General features: G+C 33.1%; 1 protein-coding gene across 2 annotated transcripts in view; it reads left to right on the top strand.

The window, feature by feature from the left end:
• LOC121969801 (protein transport protein Sec24-like At4g32640) overlaps positions 1–19,356 on the top strand; it is an 83,366-nt gene that overhangs the window by 13,455 nt on the left and 50,555 nt on the right. For both annotated transcript variants that reach the window (XM_042520055.1, XM_042520056.1), the window contains exon 8: positions 8,567–8,647. In XM_042520055.1, the coding sequence (XP_042375989.1) occupies positions 8,567–8,647 (81 nt within the window). The remainder of the gene's footprint in view (positions 1–8,566; positions 8,648–19,356) is intronic.

Consider the following 19,356-nt stretch of genomic DNA (forward strand, 5'->3'; position numbering starts at 1 on the left):
TTCTGTATTTTGGTTCATTATTTCATTGGGAAAGACATAATTGTTTCATACGATATTTGGTCCTGGAGTTGATATTTTGCTCCTGTTTAGCATACACATTTATACAACATGATATCCATCTTGAAGTAGAAGATTACATTACCAAATAAGTTTTCCATGCTTTTCTTATATTAAAAAAAGAAAGTTACAGAAGATCTGAAGGCTAAAAATTTTAAAGGAAAGGAAGACATATATTTTATATATAATAGAAATTTGATTCTACACGATATATACACAAATAAGTAGATATTAACAGAAAGGTAGATAATATAGACATTTTCTTTTTCTGAACTTATGAAGATCCTTCTTTCATTGAGAGGTTTCTCACATGATAGCTGCATTGTTTATCAGTAGAAATAAGTTTTAGGATCATGGATGCATGACTATATCATTGTGAGCACAGAGGTAATAGTTATACTAGATAGCTTACTGAATCCTCTTTTAAAAACATACATTGTTGCTCATAGCTTTGTCACCAAGGAGGTGCAATTTGGAGTATCACTTGGTTGCCCTTTAGGTTTACTAATTAGTATTTTCAACCATTTCCTATATATTTGTCATCTAAAATTGCACTGAGTTGTCTTTTGACTTTATTAATTGGAATTTTGAACAAAAAGTTAAAATACACTTCTTGAACCATTATATAATTGGCATTTATTTTACTCAAATATATATAATTAAGAAGCAAATTTAATATTCACTAACCTAGAAAAAATTTATGACACACTTCCACTTCCATGGGAATTTATGTTGAGAATTTTAGAAAAGAAAAGTATTGGTGTAGCTAAGGTTTAAAATTTCGACCAGTGCCAAGGTTTCGGTCCTGAACTGGAACGATACGATTTCGGTACTGTATCGTGGCGTGTTGATAATTTCGATATTCTTTAAATATAAAATATATTAATTAAAAAATAAAATATTTAAGATAAATATTTTAAAAATAAACAATATAAAAAATAACCTTTAAAAAGGAAAAGATATGAAAATAGATAAATAAATATTTTTTTATTATAATTTTTAAATTAAAATAACAACAACAACCAAGTCTTTTCCCACTAGGTGGGGTCGGCTGTATGAATCCTTTTACGCCATTGAGCCCTATCTCCTATTATATTATCATCTATATTTAAATAAATTTTATCTTGTTTTATTGTTGCTAACCAAGTCTTTTTTGGTCGTCCTCTTCCTCGTTTGATATGCATGTTTATCAGAGTTTCACATCGCCTAACTGGAGCATTTATTGGTCGTCTAAGTACATGTCCGTACCATCTTAAACGTGTCTCTCGGAGTTTGTCCTCAATAGATGCAACTCCGACTTTCTCTCTAATGCTCTCATTTCTTATTTTGTCCATCTTCGTATGCCCACACATCCACCTTAACATCCTCATCTCTGCAACTCTTCAAGATTCAGCTTCATATAACATAGCAGGTTTAACTGCGGTTTTATAGAACTTACCTTTAAGTTTAAGAGGTACTTTACGGTCACATAAAACACCCGACACTTCCCTCCATTTCAACCATTCTGCTTGTATTCTATGTAAGACATCTCTCTCAATCCCTCCATTTTGTAAAAATGATCCTAAATATTTAAATCTCTCAGTTCCGGGCAACTCGTACTCTCCTATCTTAACAATTGTTTCATTACTTCTAATATTGCTAAACTTAAATTCCATATATTCTGTCTTTAATCTACTAAGCTTAAAACCTTTCCCTTCTAGTGTTTCCCTCCAAGATTCTAGCTTAGCATTTACTCCTTCACGTGTCTCATTTACCAAAATAATATCATCTGCAAACAACATGCACCACGGTACTGTTCTTGAATGTGCGCAGTGAGTTCGTCCATAATTAGTGTAAAAAGATAGGGACTTAGGGCTGATCCTTGATATAACCTTATCTTTATTGGAAATGCTTCAGTTACTCTGCCTGATATCCTTAATTAGTTAAATATATGTAATTCTTTTTTCTAAAATTCTCCATATAATTTCTCTTGGGACTGCTTCTAAGTCAATGAATACCATATGTAGATCTTGTTTTTGCTCCTGATATTTTTCAATTAATTGTCTATGAAGATGTATAGCTTCTATTGTCGACCTTCCAGACATGAACCCAAATTGATTTTTTGTCCTCCTTCCTTAATTTTTTTTCTATTACCTTTTCCCAAAGTTTCATAGTATGACTCATTAGTTTAATACCCCTATAGTTTGCACAATTTTGTATGTCTCCCTTGTTCTTATATAAGGGAACTAGAGTACTTATCCTCCATTGATCAGGCATTCTTTTCGTTATCAATATCATGTTAAATAATTTTGTAAGCCTTTCAATGTCTTGTTTTCCTAAGCACTTCCATACCTCTATCGGAATATCATCTGGTCCAACGGCTTTTCCATTGTGCATCTCATTTAAAGTTTATTTTACTTCTGAAATTTGAATTCTACGATAAAAATTAAAATTTCTATGCTCATTTGACCTAATTAAATTACCTAAGTTAAGTTGATCATCTAAACATTCATTAAAAAGTTGATGAAAATACCTCTTCCACCGCTCTTTTATTTCTCCATCATTTACTAATACCCTATTACATTCATCTTTAATACATTTTATTTGGCTAAGATCTCTTGTTTTCCTTTCTCTCACTTTAGCTATTCTATAAATGTCTCTTTCCCCTTCTTTTGTATTCAATTTTTGATATAAGCGTTCAAAAATTTCATTTTTTGCTTTACTCACTACTTTCTTAGCTTCTTTCTTGGCTATTGTATATTTTTTAAATTTTCCTCGTTCTTACAAATATATAATTCCTTATAAGCTATTCGTTTTTCCTTCACTTTCTCTTGTACTTTCTCATTCCACCACCAAGATTCTTTACTTAGTGGTGCATGTCCCTTTGACTCACCGAGTACACTCTTAGCTACTATTTTTAACTTTGATACCATCTTATCTCATGTTATATTAGAGTCATCGTATATTTCATCTAATGCTTGTACTTCTACCTTCTCCTTAAATATATTTTGTTTCCCATCCTTTAACTTCCACCACTTAATTCTAGGAATTGTATATATTTTCTTTCTATTGATACTATGTTTGAGGCATATATCCAACACTACTACCCTATGTTGGGTAGTTAAGCTTTCTCCAGGGATGACTTTGCAATCTTTACAAATCTTTCTATCTTTCTTCCTAACCATAAGAAAGTCAATTAACGATTTATTATTCCCACTTTTGAATGTGACTAAGTGTTCTTCTCTTTTCTTAAAAAACGTATTAGCTAATATAAGGTCATATGCTATCGCAAAATCTAATATAGTTTTCCCTTCCTCATTCCTCGTTCCAAACCCATAACTCCCATGTACTCTCTCATATTCCTCATTTTTCACTCCGACATGCCCATTTAGATCACCTCCTATTAAAATCCTTTCATTTGGTGGAATATTTTGTAATATTTCATCTAAGTCCTCCCAAAACCTTGATTTGGTAGCTTCATCTAATCCTACTTGTGGTGCATATACGCTAATTATGTTCATAGTTTCTTTCGCCACTATTATCTTAAGGGCTGTAATTCTATTCCCTTTTCTAACTACTCCTACAACTTCATCTTTTAACAAACTATCTACAATGATATCCACTCCATTTCATGCTTTACTCTTTCCAGTGTACCATAACTTAAAACCCTAGTTCTCTATCATCTTTGCCTTCTCGCCTATCCATTTTGTCTCTTGTACACACAAAATACTAATTTTTCTCCTAATCATCATATCTACTATCTCCATTGATTTACCAGTGAGAGTTCCTATATTCCATGTTCCAAATATTAGATTATTAGTTTTCCTATCATATTTGTTCTTATCTAACCTATGGTGTGAGAACTTTTGCCTATTTAACACTACACCCAAATTCTCATGGAGATGTAGTGGTCCTTGCTGAGACGTTACAGTCGGACCCTGTAACGCGAACTCTTGCTTAAATTAAAATAAATAAAATATAAAATTAATTAGATAATTTTATTAGGGTTTAATAAAGTCTCTTTAGATTATCTCCATCATAGCTAGAAGTTGATTAAAATAATTAACCTAAGTTTAATTAAAAAAATCCGAAATCCGACACCACTCGAGAGCTCACGCGACTTCGATGCTGTCGCGGGGTTGCGCGACCCCTAAGCCATGGCCACAGGGATCGCGTGACTCCTCCGGCGTGTTTGCGGTTGTCGTGCGACCCTTTTGTAGCGGTCACAGGGTTGTGCGATGCCTCCGCGACGACATCGGAAATGTTATGTGACCCCTCCGTTGCTGTTGCGGGGTCGAGAGACCCCTTCGCTGTGGCCATGGGGCCGCGCAACACGTTATAGCCATTGCGGGTCTGGTGCCGGGGTCGTGCCGGTGCCGGTTGCCGAGCGGAACGAGATGTTTCGCGGTTTTGACCGTCTCGGTACGACACTTTAAACCATGAGTGTAGCATATATTGAAAAAATTAAGGATATGTATGAGATATAATGACAAGCATGGAGACTCTAGGTGCATTAATCGAAGATTTTTCTATAAAGATAGAGTTACATTAAAGATAAGTTATAAGTCCATACTTTTTTACACTAGTCATGGATGAACTCACTAAACACGTCTAAGACCATGGTTTAAAATCTTGTGCCAAGCCACCTGGTATGGGTGAAATATTTTAATCTACCCCCAATTGGCATCGGCACACCCGAGGTCCCGAGGCTCCATGATTGTTGTGGAAGAGTCACGTGATCCCCGCGACTGTTGCGGAAGCATAGCTCTGCGACTGTGTCGTGTGAACCCCGTGGCCATGGTGGTCACGTTGCACAACCCCCGTGGTACAGAAGGCGCAGAAGGCGAAATTAGCTTTTAATTAAATAAACTAATGTTAATAATTCCAATCAGCTCATAACTAAAATAGGGATAATTTAAATAGGCGTAATTAACCCTAATAAAATTTTCCCATATTATATATATATATATATATATATATATATATATATATATATTGTATTTTTTTAAATATTTAGATTAAATTTTTTATTTTTAATTAATATATTTTATATTTAAAAATATCGAAACTATATCGGCATGACACAAAATGGTATCAAAACTGTATCGTTCTGGTCCTCAAATCTTGTCACGATCAAGATAATGCATATTGTTTGCAGATGACATTGATTTAGTCGATGAGACATGTGAAGGGTTAAATGCTAAGCTCGAATTTTAGCGAAAAACATTGAAAAACTATTGTTAAGATATGAGATGTCGGGAGGTTTAGGTAGCCAGGATCATTTTTGTAAAAGGATGGGGTGGGTTGATAGAGTTGTTTTACATAAGACACAAGCATGATTATTAAAATGGAGGAGGGTGTCAGACGCCCTTTGTGATCACAAGGTACCTTTGAACCTTAAAGAGAAGTTTTATTAAATGATGATTATACTTGCTATGTTATATGAATTATGTGTTAGGCTATGAAACATATGATATTGAATGTTAGGCTATGAAGTCAGCATACAAGCAAAAGATGAGAGTTGCAGACATAAGAATGTTCAATTGAATATGTAGACATGAGAATGGATAGATAAGAAATGAAAATATTAAAGAGAAAATTGAGGTTGCACTTATTGAGGAAAAATTCGGAGAGACATTTAAGATGATATGAACACATACTTAGATGCCACATATGTTCCTGTTAGGCCATGTAAGAACATGACAAATAAACACATTAATAGAGGAAGAGAGACCAAAGAAGATTTGGTTAACAATGATTAAATATGATAGAATTCATTTAATATAGATTATGATGTAGTAGGGGATTAAGTCGGCATAGAAGGATCCATATAGCCGATCCCACTTAGTGGGATAAAAACTTTGATTGTTAATCTTAGATATAATTAAGTGAAAATTTTCACCATAATACTTTAATTATTTTATTCATGAGTGTAACCAATGAATCTCAAACTTCAAATTTTCATCAAATATAGGTGACACTTGATTTTAATACACTTGTTTTTTTTTTCATAAAATGAAACAGATAAGTAGGTATTTGTATTGTTTGTTGTATCGGTCGATCTTCAACAAATATGCATCCTCTATAATCACAATGACATGGCAGTAGAACATAAAATTTACCTTGAGGGCTTTCCACCATAGACAAGAACCTCGTTTGTTTTATGATTTTATTTTATTTTTTATTGATCTATCTTTATTTTATTCCTAGAACATTTTAATTTGGCATCCCTTTTATATGCTTTTAATTTGATCCAATAGTTTAAACTTTCGATCCGTGCCAGAGTTTTGGTACGATAGGAACTATATAGTTTTGGTGACATATCCGTGCCGTGTTGATATAGTTTAGTATTTTTTAAAATATAAAATATATTAATTAAAAATATTTTTACTAATATTTAATTGCTATAAATGCTATTATTAAATTATATTTAAGATGTTCAATGTTTATTAGTTTTATATTATGTTATGAAATATTTGATGCTTATTGAATCTTTTACAACAACTACTTGTTGAATGTATAAATTTAAAATTTATATTTTTATTTATATTACACATAATTAAATAGTTTTAATTATAATTTTATTGGAGAGGTATCAAGTCTAAGAATTTGTATTTACAATGGTGATGAAGATTGATCTTCGGTTTTAAGTTTCATTGTAGAGGTATCAAGTCCGAGACCTTGCATTTATAATGGTCATTATCTTTGGTTTAGACATCTTTAGATATATTTTGATGAATTTAAGGATTAATTATGTTATATTTATTTGAAAACTTCAAATTATTTATGGATTAATGTAATTTTTTTATTTTGAGAATACATAAAAGTGTTGTATAAATTATATATTTAGTGTATATATATTATAATCTTGAAGGATGATTTTAATTCTCAATCTCTATCAACATTATAAAAGTTAGAATATACAAAAAATTTTAAATACCAAATTTTATCTTATTTAAAATTATATCTAGAATAAAAAACAACAACCTGTGCACGAAGTTCCCGCCATGCGGGGTCGCAGGGAAGGATCGATTGTACACAGCGTTACCCTACTATTTATATCTTAAACAATTTTAAAAAATAAAAAATAATTAAATTAATATTTTAAAAATTAGGATTGAGTAAAAGTCAATTTATGATTAATTGAAGTGCACCTAAGTAGACATGATAATTAGGATCAAATATGTTTAAATTTAATTAAATTTAATTTATTTTAATATATTAAAAATTAAACTAAATTTATATATAGAATAATTTAATTTAATTGTTGAAGTATTTAGAAATTATATTATATATTTTTTTTTCTATCATTAGGTTTTTTTTCTCTATCCTTAAAAAATTATTTTTTTATTAATTTTTATAGTTATCTTTGTGGATGGATGAATGGATGGAGAGAAAGAAATTAATAATGAAAAAATTTTGATTTTTGAATGTAAAAATATAAATAAAAAATAAAAAAATTAAAGAAAAAAGAATTAATAATTAAAAAAATTAATCAATTAAAAAAATTAAAATAAGAAAGAATGGAAAAAAACACTCAGTTTTCCTGGGAGACCGCGAGGTCTCTTGAAGGCTTTGCCTAACCGCAAGGTCTAGGCCTTCTGTGAGGCCTCCTCGTGGCCTCTGGGCCTTCGTAACCTTAGTGCAGCCTTCTCTTGGCCTTACCTTGACCTCACACGACCTTTGTGCGGCTTCCTGCGGACTCCGCGTGCTGCCGCGAGTCCTTTACTTGTGGTGCTAGTGTCGATCGATTGACGAAATGATAATTTTTGTCAATGTCGACCGACACGATTCAAAATTTTAAACTATGATATAGGTTATGATTATATGATCCATAGTTCTAGAAAGTAGTCTAGGTGGCCACCTAGGTGGAAGTGGATGGGGACCAATCTTTGATTAAATGGTATTTTCGAGGCATGTGTTTCATGAACCAGTCTTTGACATCTTGACTACCGACTTGGGTGCCTTGCCTAAGCAATCTAGAACACTTGTCTAGGTGACTTCATTAAAAAAATAGTTTGTTTATCTAACTAGTTAACTTGAATAGAATCCTAATTATTCAACCCCACCATATTCCTCCATTTGATTATATGTTTATATACTTATGTTATGTGATTTCCTGATTGCAATATGAAATACGATTTGTTTTGTTATTGTTACTTGTTGACTTTTTGATAGATGATTAATACCCTTTGTTGTGATAATGGATAGGATGTATATAATGTTGTCTTGTACAACTACTTACTATTATTATAATCGTATAAGACTGTCACATATATTGTAGGAATTATCATTATAATGTACGTGAATTTATGCCCTTACTATATTTACAATTTTGGACCACAAATGTGTGAAAAGCATTGAGATTAATATATATATATATATATATGCCTGACTACTTCTACCTGAATTGGTTTTCAAAACTTTCATGGGGCCAATAGAAGCGAATCAGTCATCCCAGATTTTTTTTATTTGCATTCATATTGTTTGATGGTTGATTAGCTTCTTAAGCATGCTTGCTTCTTCACAGGATGGTCCAAGGACAATGGTCGGTATTGCAACTTTTGATTGCAGTATTCATTTTTACAATCTGAGACGAGCCTCGCAGCAGGTATGTGGTCAATAGCTCTCTATTTATGCAAGCATTTGCTTCATGAATTGTATATTTCTCCAGCTTTTGAACAAGGACTTATTCTCTTTTTTGAGCTAATTGAATAACCTCTTAAATAGTATCAGCTGTGCTGAAATTTATCCAACACGTTTTTCAGAGGGTAATATAAGTTGAAACTATGGGAGATCATGAATGCATAACTAGCCTTTTTATAAAACACATTAAGTTGGCAGAATTCATGATTTTGGCAAAATGGACCGACATGGATTTTCTTATGCTAATCATGTGAATAAATGTTGATTTAGCATGATTAACTAAGCCCGCACAAGATTCCATGATTTATCAGTTCAAAGCATGGTTATCATAATCAGATGATTTGCAGTTTGAATCGTCTGATTTGATTCAATTCAGAGACAATTTGATTGAAAACCCATAGTTGAATTGGAATCGATCAAAAATTGGTCCTATATTATTCAAGTCAGACTGATTCAGTTTAAAAATTATCCCCTTTCCTAGAATTGGGTTAATTTGACTTACTCTAATTAAAAATATGAGATAAATTTAGGGTTAAAAAACTCCTCTTTTTGTTTTGTTTGTGCAATTTGGATCAGACCAATTCAGTTTGAAATTTGCAATTTCCACTTCTTAGAATTGGTTTTTTTTCCGCTTACTCTGGTTAAGCATGTTAGGTAAATTTAGGGTTAAAAAACTCCCTCTTCATATTTTGTCTTCGATGGATGACCATTAGCGTCTTCCTTCCCTTCATGTCTTCCTCATGGTTGTCTGTTTTTTTTCGTTAGTGTCTTTTTCGATGGCGTCTTCTTTGTCTTCTGGCATTGTCCTTAGCAGACGTCGTGCACCAGCATGTCACTTCTGTAGAAAATGTTGCTTCACCAGTTTCTTTCTGGACCTGCACCTTCAATCAAAAAAGGGTTTGACTCGTCCTTCAGCAATTGAGGTTGATCTGCGGACATCTTTGATAGCAAACTACTTTGTCAGAGGTTGCTGCTTCAATGGCTTCTTCATGTCTTAGACAGGAGGCCTCCCGGCCCTCATCCTCAATAGACAATAGTATCGTTTCTTCTTAGAGGATGTTAAATAGATGCAAGTTCTTATGAATGGTTATGTCTTCTTCCACTTACACTTCATTGGTGTTAGTTTATTAATGATATTATGGTGGCACATAGGATATTCATACAAATTTTAGTATGGTATAATTATTTCTAAATTATTCATAGTTAACATGAATTTTACGATTCACAATTTGCAAAATCATCAAATGATTCATGATTCGAGTCTCGATTCAATAACCTTGGTTCAAAGTCATAAGTTCCTGGAATATGCAGTCAAGGGCTTGTACCATAACATGTGTAGTCCAACATGTTAGGAAGAAGTCAGGAAGTAGTCTTGTAATAGGGGGTTGAACTAGTATTGATTGTTAGGTCATGCAGCTATGATTTAAAATTTTAATATTTACTGAATAGAATCCGACTTATTTTTACCCGTCCTAAATGCTACAATGAGTTTTTGAAGGTTATCAAACTACTCAAGTGGATTGGCATGATCAGAATGGCTTAATTAAAAGCATCCCAACTTACTCCAACTTGGCTTGAAACTTGTTTCAGTTAGATACCTAGTAATGTGAAATCTAAGAGACTGACTCTATTTGAAAAGACCATTAAACCTTCACAAAGAAAATTATTAGAAGATATTAGTTTGAATTCTGGGCTGGGAGAGAATACAAGTATATTATATTATAAAAAAGAGAACCAGTACACATATAGAAGACTCCACAATATAATACTTGATGACTAGTACCTTATATGAACTAAAGGATATTCTTCCTACCGTGGAAGGAAGAGAGGAAAGTTACAATGTGAGGTAAATGTGTGGTGGGACCTACTGTTGCCTTAGTTTCCTACGAGGTTATAAGTAGAATGAGAGAAAGAAACAAGGAGGGAAGAAATCTCCTTCGCCAAAATTATTTCCACCAAATCAGATGGAAAGCATCAATTCGGGTGGGAATGCTTCAGTTTCACTTTGGGAAAAAAAATATCAAAATGGATTTCTTTTTTTGTGGAACTGTTTTTTAAAGGTTTTTACAAAATTAATCTCACTAGGTAAAGTTTCCTTATAACTGTATAACACTTTTCCGTACTGGTTTTCTTCCTCCACAGGAAACACCAACTAGGGAAATCTTAAATTTCTTTCCCTATAAACTTTTTCCTCTACCTCATTCTCTCCTTAAAACAATTTTTCTACCCTTTGGAAATATGCCCTAAACCTAGAACACATCTAGCTGTTAATTCTTACTCTCCCATAAAATTTGTTTATATATTGATCCATGTTAAATTTGTTTAATGAAATATAAAATAAAATTTCAAAGTGATAAAATGTATGATAATACACTAGACTATGGTAATAAAGATGCAATTGTTGTTCACTGTAGATATTCACGATGCAACAGTGCCCAATCTTTGTAATAGATGATGGTTGAACTTGATGAATAATAGATATTTTATTCTTTTTTTTTTCCAAACCACTTCACTGTTTATAGTTTTGTGAACTTCCATATCTTGCAATATCTTCACTTTGAATGGTTAAGAAAATTATACTGAAGAACACCTTCAAATGAAAATGTTGATTGATCTTTAGAGTTCTTGTGTATAATCTACTTACAAAAGCTTAACTTTGCAGTGATGGAAAAAAAGATTTTAATAGGTCACAAAGAAAGCATATGGACTAAGGTTCCAATATCTACCATTATAACATAAACTAGCTGCTAATATCTAGAGAGAAACTGAACAAAACTCTGTATCTCTGAAAGACAAGAAGTTATCAAAATATCTGTTTGGAAGAAAAAAAAATGGTATTCTTGGAAGAGGAGCAATGAATAACTTTTCTCTTAAATTACATCAAATAGGGATAAAAGTGTTGCACACAAAATAATTAGATTAATGCATGGCTTGAAATCTTGTACTGTGTTAGTATTTGGCACAAATAATGTCTTCTATGCCATTGTCAATATGTTGATAAGTATCATGTCATATCAAGATTCAACACCTCGTGGCATGATATATATGTATATTTCTTTTTTATCTTCTTCCTCCTTCCACCTCTAAACCATACGTCAAAATAGTATTGTCCCAATTAAACACTAAACTTCTGCATGACTCTACTCTAAATTTCAAATCTTGAGTTAATGTTTTGATATAAGGGTAAATGCCTGTAGGGGAGTAAGTTTGTGATGATTTGCTTTGATAAAATTATCAAGAAGTTTAAGTTTTATATTGACTTTGAGATAAGAGAGATTTGGAAGAGAGAATTTCTAATATAAAAAGATGAATGGCATGAGAAAGTGGCTGGTGCAATAAAGAATCTAGTGGTACACCAACTTTAGGTAAAAAGAAGAGAGAAGATGTGATGAAAATTGTAAAAGATAAACATGTTAAATGTGTAATCTCTTACTCTCTATTTTGAATTCATATTTTTCCTAGGTTTGACAACTTCTGTTTTTTGTTTTTGTTATATCCTTTTATTTCTTTTTAAAACTTATTCTTTCCTTCAAATCCACGGCTGCTCTTTTGCAAATCTATTGCCTCTTTTGCTCCTTTATTGCAAATCTATTGCCTCTTTTGCTCCTTTTTTGCAAACCTACTGCCTCTTTTTTGTCTTTTCAAACCAACTTCTTTTTGTTGCCTTGGATCTACACCCTAATATAGACTTTGTCTAGGTTGGGTTGTGCGAGTCACAAGTGATGCAGGTGCCTTGAGAATAAGGGTATTATATTTAGGGATAAGGTGAAAATAGTTGAGTGGCTCTTAAGAAGAAGACTAAATGTAGCTTCTGGTGGCTACTGGCTATGGATAGGGAGGTAATTGCAAAAAAAAAATATAGAGAATAGATATTTGTAAATGCCTTAATCTTAAGCTAAAGATGCGACATGGATATTGTATTTAGTGATTGTGACAAGATATCGACTTAGAGGGGTGAGTTTGCCATGTACATGGAAGGGTCATCAAGGGCGGGCTCGGTAAGTGGAGAATGCAATATGGGAAAAGGGTAGGAAGAACCATTAACAATGAATTTATAAGGAGATAGTGAGGTTCCTGGCGAAGACGACATAAAATACCCTCCCATGTGATGCCTGCTTGATTTCCTGATTTACTTCTCTATGGGGCCGGCCTTGGGGGGGCGCTCAGGGTCAGTGTATGACTTTTTTTGCAGAAATAAGGGGATAATGAGGGGTTTGAGTGAAGGTGCCATCAATAATTATTTGGAAGTGATCTTGAAGGCTTTCTCCCTTGTATCTGAGCAATTCGAGATGCTTGGTTATCACTACAGGCTAACCAGGAATTGTAGGAAGTCTAAATTAATTGTTGAAATCAGGCATGCTTGGTGGTTCTCATAGTAAGTGATGCAACCCTTCATGTGACTTTAGTACCTGGGCCTGCAACAAGGGACATTGCAGATGGCATTTTATGGTTTTCATAGAATTGGCCTGCACCTAGGTTAGAATTGGCTAATAAGTACAGAATGTGCGAGAGAGGTAGGAAGGTGTGGAGGTTATACTTTCAGATCAAACCATCGATCTTCCCCCTGACGGGATTTTAGGGGAAAAAATCTAACCTAGGTGCAAATTTTCTTTGATCAAAATATGAGGCGATAAATTGAGATATATAGGTCTGTTTTATGAAACCTAATGAGTGATAGCTCATTTGAGAGTATTACTCTATATACTTAACCTTGGTTTAAGTTTTGGTGATGGCTTGCCCAATGTTTTTTGCTCCCACACTGAGATGCACCAGGATGATGGAACACATCACATTAGACACCACCTATGTCATTGCTGATTTTCCAACGAGGATTTCAATGGGGAGGATAGAGGAAGGTTTGACTCTGGAAGGACAATTAGCTTATTTTCTAGCAAATCAAGGTAACAAGCAGCAGAGACAATTGGTGCCCTCTAACTCCTTTCCACTTCTTAATTACCATTGAATCAACTTCACCAGTATTAGTGCTAGATCAGCATGGTTGACCTTTGCTTGCTCACAAGGTGTGCTGGCACAAGTTTAGCACTGATATGCAATCATTCTGCTATAGGGCCAAAACTGGTTTCGACACTGGTACTTGATCTTTGATTCTACATGGATATTCCTATTATCTCTTTTAACACTGGGCATGTCTATACTATCTTGTTTCTGCAAATAAAAACCTATTTCCAGTTCAATTTTATCTTGTTTTCTATTGATTACCTTTCAGGAAGTGGAAACCAAGGGATTGGATAACTAAATCTTATTTTGGAGGATGTCGACATTTCTAAGGTGTTGCTCCAAAAGCTTGTTTGGTTATTGATAGTTGCTTGGTCTAGTGGTAAGGAAGCTAGATCCGGAGGCCTTTCGACAACATTTAAATTTCGATAGACTATTGGGAGTAGTTTAACTTTGCTGTTCACATCTTGAATGGAAAATTGTCTCATGTTCAATAAGACAAAAAAAAATGTTGCTCAGTGGCTAGGACAAGAGAAGTCTATAATTAGGGGTGAAAACTTCCATGTTGGGGATTGGAAGGATAGGAAGCTTCTAAGGTTTGAAATCTTGAGATGAGTCGGGGTTTGGTCCTTAACCAACTTAAGATGCCGCCCATGCTAAGTGTTGGTGTTGGAGTTATGTTGAAGCTGACACCTATGGAGGCGGCAACGGAAAGAAAGGAAGAAGACACAAGAAACATTTATTGCAAACACCATAAGGAACCTATAGAATGCTTCTGTTGGCGATGAGGTCAAGTAGGGTCTTCGGAGTGGTTGCGTGCGTCTTTGGAGTCTGTGGAGTGGTTGTCTTTGGAGTCTCTTGCCATTACAAGACATCATTGGGTGGGGTTTCATCGTCTTGATCCTGTTTTACATGTTTGTTGGTGGCGGAATGAGAAGTTTTGCCCATGCCATAGACTTGAAAAAAAAATTGAATCCTTAAAAGCTAGTGTTGGAATATAGGAGATTGGAGGGAATCAATTGTTAGGGGAATTAGTTAAAGACATGAGTGGCAAAAGTTATCCATTTATGAAAATGAGGGGTGAATCAATGAGGATGATTTGCAAAGTAAAAAGACCCAATCTTTGAGAGGGGAGATGAATTACATGTATGCACGATTATACTCAATGAAACCAATTACAATCTTAATGTAGGCGCATGGTTTAGTGCCATTCTCAATGACACCTAGATGAGTAGAATGGACCATGATAAGTGAAGCTAGTCAACACTCTGATAGAGAAATAGAGAATGAGAAGAATTTATGAAAGGAGAGCAATTAGAGGAAAGAAGATAAGCCTAAGTCAACCCTACATCTAGGAGGAATGAAAAAATGGTGATAATTACAACCTATGGAATCTTTCACATCTCCCTTGTCTCCTATTTTCCTTCTTAATTTTTTCCTATTTTTTCTTCTACATTAGAGAATTCCATGCCTTCTCCCCACTCCACTAGGTCTGCATTAAGCTACTTGCCTTGTACAGTGTGTCAACAAATCGACATGCAAGATCTTTGTTACACTCAGAACTTATAATGGCATACCACTAAAACAAATAAAAGTTTGTTCCTTTAATAGTCTACATATTAATGAAATAAATGTTTGATAAGTTGCACTTTAACTTCCTTAATTAATTAAACAACTAGGTCGGAGTTTAATGAAAACTTTAAAAGGTAGATCTTATTTTACTAGCTAAAACATATATCAACAATAACTAAGCCTTTAATTCACTGAGTGGAATTGACTATATGGATCCTCTTATGCTATTGGTCTCGATCCTCTATTATATCATCTATATTTAATTGAATTTTATTATGTTTTATCGTTGCTAATCAAGTTTTCTTTGGCCTTTCTCTTTCTTAATTAATGTGCATATTTGTTATGACCTCATATTGCCTATTAGGGCATTTATTGGTCGCCTAATTTATGTTCATACCATTTTAAACTTCTCACTCATAGTTTTCCATCAATAGATGCAATTCTAACTTCCTCTTTAATATTCGTATTTTTTATCTGTCCATTCTTGTACGTCTGCACATCTACTTTAATATCATCTCTGCGACTGTTATCTTTTGCTCACATGCTTAATTCAAACTCTACATTCAACTTCACATAACATAATAGGTCTGATTGTTATAATGTTATTGTATAAAACTTTCCTTTAAGATTTAAAGGATTATGATCACATAGAATATTTGACACTCTCCTTCATTTCAACTATCCCGCATCCCTTTACAAAAATGAACTTAGATACTTAAAGCTCTTACAATCTTCTATCTTAACAAATGACTTGCTCTGTGTACTACTATTAAATTTAAATTTCATATATTCTATTTTTATTTTACTAATCCGTGTACTGCTATTAAATTTAAATTTCATATATTCTGTTTTTATTCTTACTAATCCTAAAACCTTTTACTTTGAGTCATTTCCGCCAAGATTCGAGCTTAGCATTGATTCTGTTAAGTGTCTCATCAATCAAAACAATATCATTTACAAACAATATACACCATGATATTACGTCTTGAATATGTTCATTGACTTCATTCATATCTATCGTAAAAGGATATGGAATTATACCTGATCTTTGATGTAATCCAATTTTTATAAGAAACACTTCGGTTAATCTGTTTGGAATTTTCACTCTTGTCATTACATCCTTGTACACATCCTTAATTATTTCATATACACTACATTAATACATATATTTTTTAAAATTCTCCATAATTTCTCTTGGAACTTTGTCATAAGTTTTTTCTAGGTTAATATATACCATGTGTAAGCTTTGCTTATTTTCTCAATACTTTTCAATTAGTTTTTGGGAAGTTCTAACTTTTATCATCGACTTTTTGGTATTAATCTAAATTAATTTTTAGTTACCTTAGTCTCCTTAATCTTTTTTCTATTGCTCTCTTTAAAATTTTATGGTATGACTCATTAGCTTAATGCCCTTATATTTCTCATAATTTTGTACATCTCCTTTGTTTTTATATAAAGGAGACTAGAGAATTTCCCAAAGTGTATGATATGGCTCATTAGCTCAAGGCCCCCATATTTCTTACCATTTTGTACATCTTTGTTTTTTTACAAGGGACTAGAGTATTTACTGTTGACTAATCACATATTTCTTTGAAGCACTTCATAAGCCATTCAATATCCTTCTTTCTTCTCTAGGCACTTTTATGCCTTTATTGAAATATCATCCAATCCAACCTCTTTTTTATTTTGCATCCCATTTAATGTCTGTTCTACTTTTGAAATTTAAATTCTCTAATAAATGGTAGTACCCTATTGAATTCATTTTTAATGCATCTTATTTGGATAAGATCCCTTGTTTTCTTCTATCTCACTTTAGTTATTTAATAAATGTCTCTTTTCCCTTCTTTTGTATAAAATTATTGATACAAGCGTATAAAGGCTAGATTCATTGTTTTCTTCTTTTTTGACTGCACACTTTTTAAAAAATTTCACTGTTCTTATTAGTATATAGTAACTTATAGGCTAATACGTTTTATTACTTTTGCTTGTACTTCTTCATTCCGCCACATGATTCTTTATTTGGTGGTGCTCATCCTCTGACTTGGCAAATAAGTTCTTGACCACCGTTTTCAAATTCGATACTTATGCCACGCCATATTTGAGTCATCATCAATTTCTCCTTATACTTGTGTTCCTACCTTCTTCTTGAAGATAATTTGCTTCTGATTGTTTAACTTCCAGCACTTGATTTTAGGAGCCATGTACGTTTTACTTGTACTAGTAACATGTTTGAGGCGCGTATTTAACATCATTAACCTATGTTAGGCGTTAAATTTTCTTAGGGGATGACCTTACAATCGTTATATATATATATATTTTTATTTCTCTTTCTCTCTCTCTTTCTGACTATAATGAAATCGGTTTGCGATTTATTATATTTACTTTTGAATGTAGCACATGTTCTCCCTTCCTGAAAAACGTATTAGCTATTATTAGTTCATATACAACAACAACAACAACCAAGCCTTTTCCCACTAGGTGGGGTCGGCTGTATGAATCCTTTTACGCCATTGAGCTCTATCTCCTATTATATCATCATCTATATTTAAATAAATTTTATCTTGTTTTATTGTTGCTAACCAAGTCTTTTTTGGTCTTCCTCTTCCTCGTTTTATATGCATGTTTATCATAGTTTCACATCGCCTAACTGGAGCATTTATTGGTCGTCTAAGTACATGTCCATACCATCTTATACGTGTCTCTCTGAGTTTTTCCTCAATAGATGCAACTCCTACTTTCTCTCTAATGCTCTCATTTCTTATTTTGTCCATCCTCGTATGTCCACACATCCACCTTAACATCCTCATCTCTGCAGCTCTCATTTTCTGCTCATGTGCTCGAGTCATAGCCCAACATTCAGCTCCATATAACATAGCAGGTTTAACTACGATTTTATAGAACTTACCTTTAAGTTTAAGAGGTACTTTACGGTCACATAAAACACTCGACGCTCCCCTCCATTTCACCTATCCTACTTGTATTCTATGTAAGACATCTCTCTCAATCCCTCCATCATTTTGTAAAAATGATCCTAAATATTTAAATCTATCGGTTCCAGGCAACTCGTCCTCTCCTATCTTAACAATTGTTTCATTCTACTATATTGCTAAACTTAAATTCCATATATTGTCTTTAATCTACTAAGCTTAAAACCTTTTCCTTACAGTGTTTCCTCCAAGATTCAAGTTTAGCATTTACTCCTTCACGTGTCTCATCTACCAAAATAATATAAAACAACATACACCATGGTCATGTCTTGAATGTGTCAGATGAGTTCGTCCATAATTAATGTAAAAGATAGGGACTTAGAATTGCTCATTGATATAACTTAATCTACTTGAAGTCTTTACTCTGGTCGTTACATCCTATATACATATCCTTAATTAGTTCAATATATATTACGCTAACACCTCTTTTTCTAAAATTCTCCATATAATTTCTCTTGGGACTCTATCATACCCTTTTCTAAGTTAATGAATACCTGTAGATCTTGTTTTTGCTCCCAATATTTTTCAATTAATTGTCTAAGAAGATGTATAGCTTCTATTGTTGACCTTCCAGGCATGAATCCAAATTGATTTTCTGTCACTGTGGTCTCCTTTCTTAATCTTTTTTCTATTACTTTTTTCCAAAGTTTCATAGTATGACTCATTAGTTTAATACCTCTATAGTTTGCACAATTTTGTACGTCTCCCTTATTCTTATATAAGGGAACTAAAGTACTTATCCTCCATTGATCAGACATTTTTTTTTCGTTTTCAATATCATGTTAAATAATTTTGTAAGTCATTCAATACCTTGTTTCCCTAAGCACTTCCATACCTCTATCGGAATATCATCTGGTCCAACGGTTTTTCCATTGTGCATCTCATTTAAAGTTTGTTTTGCTTTTGAAGTTTGAATTATACGATAAAAATTAAAATTTTTATGCTCATTTGACCTAATTAAATTACCTAAGTTAAGTTGGTCACCTAAACCTTCATTAAAAAGTTGATGAAAATACCTCTTCCACTGCTCTTTTGTTTCTCCATCGTTTACTAATACCCTATTACATTCATCTTTAATACATTTTATTTGGCTAAGATCTCTTGTTTTTCTTTCTCTCACTTTAGCTATTCTATAAATGTCTTTTCCCCCTTCTTTTGT

The sequence above is a fragment of the Zingiber officinale genome, chromosome 4A (assembly GCF_018446385.1).
Source record: "Zingiber officinale cultivar Zhangliang chromosome 4A, Zo_v1.1, whole genome shotgun sequence".
Taxonomy (NCBI): Eukaryota; Viridiplantae; Streptophyta; class Magnoliopsida; order Zingiberales; family Zingiberaceae; genus Zingiber; species Zingiber officinale.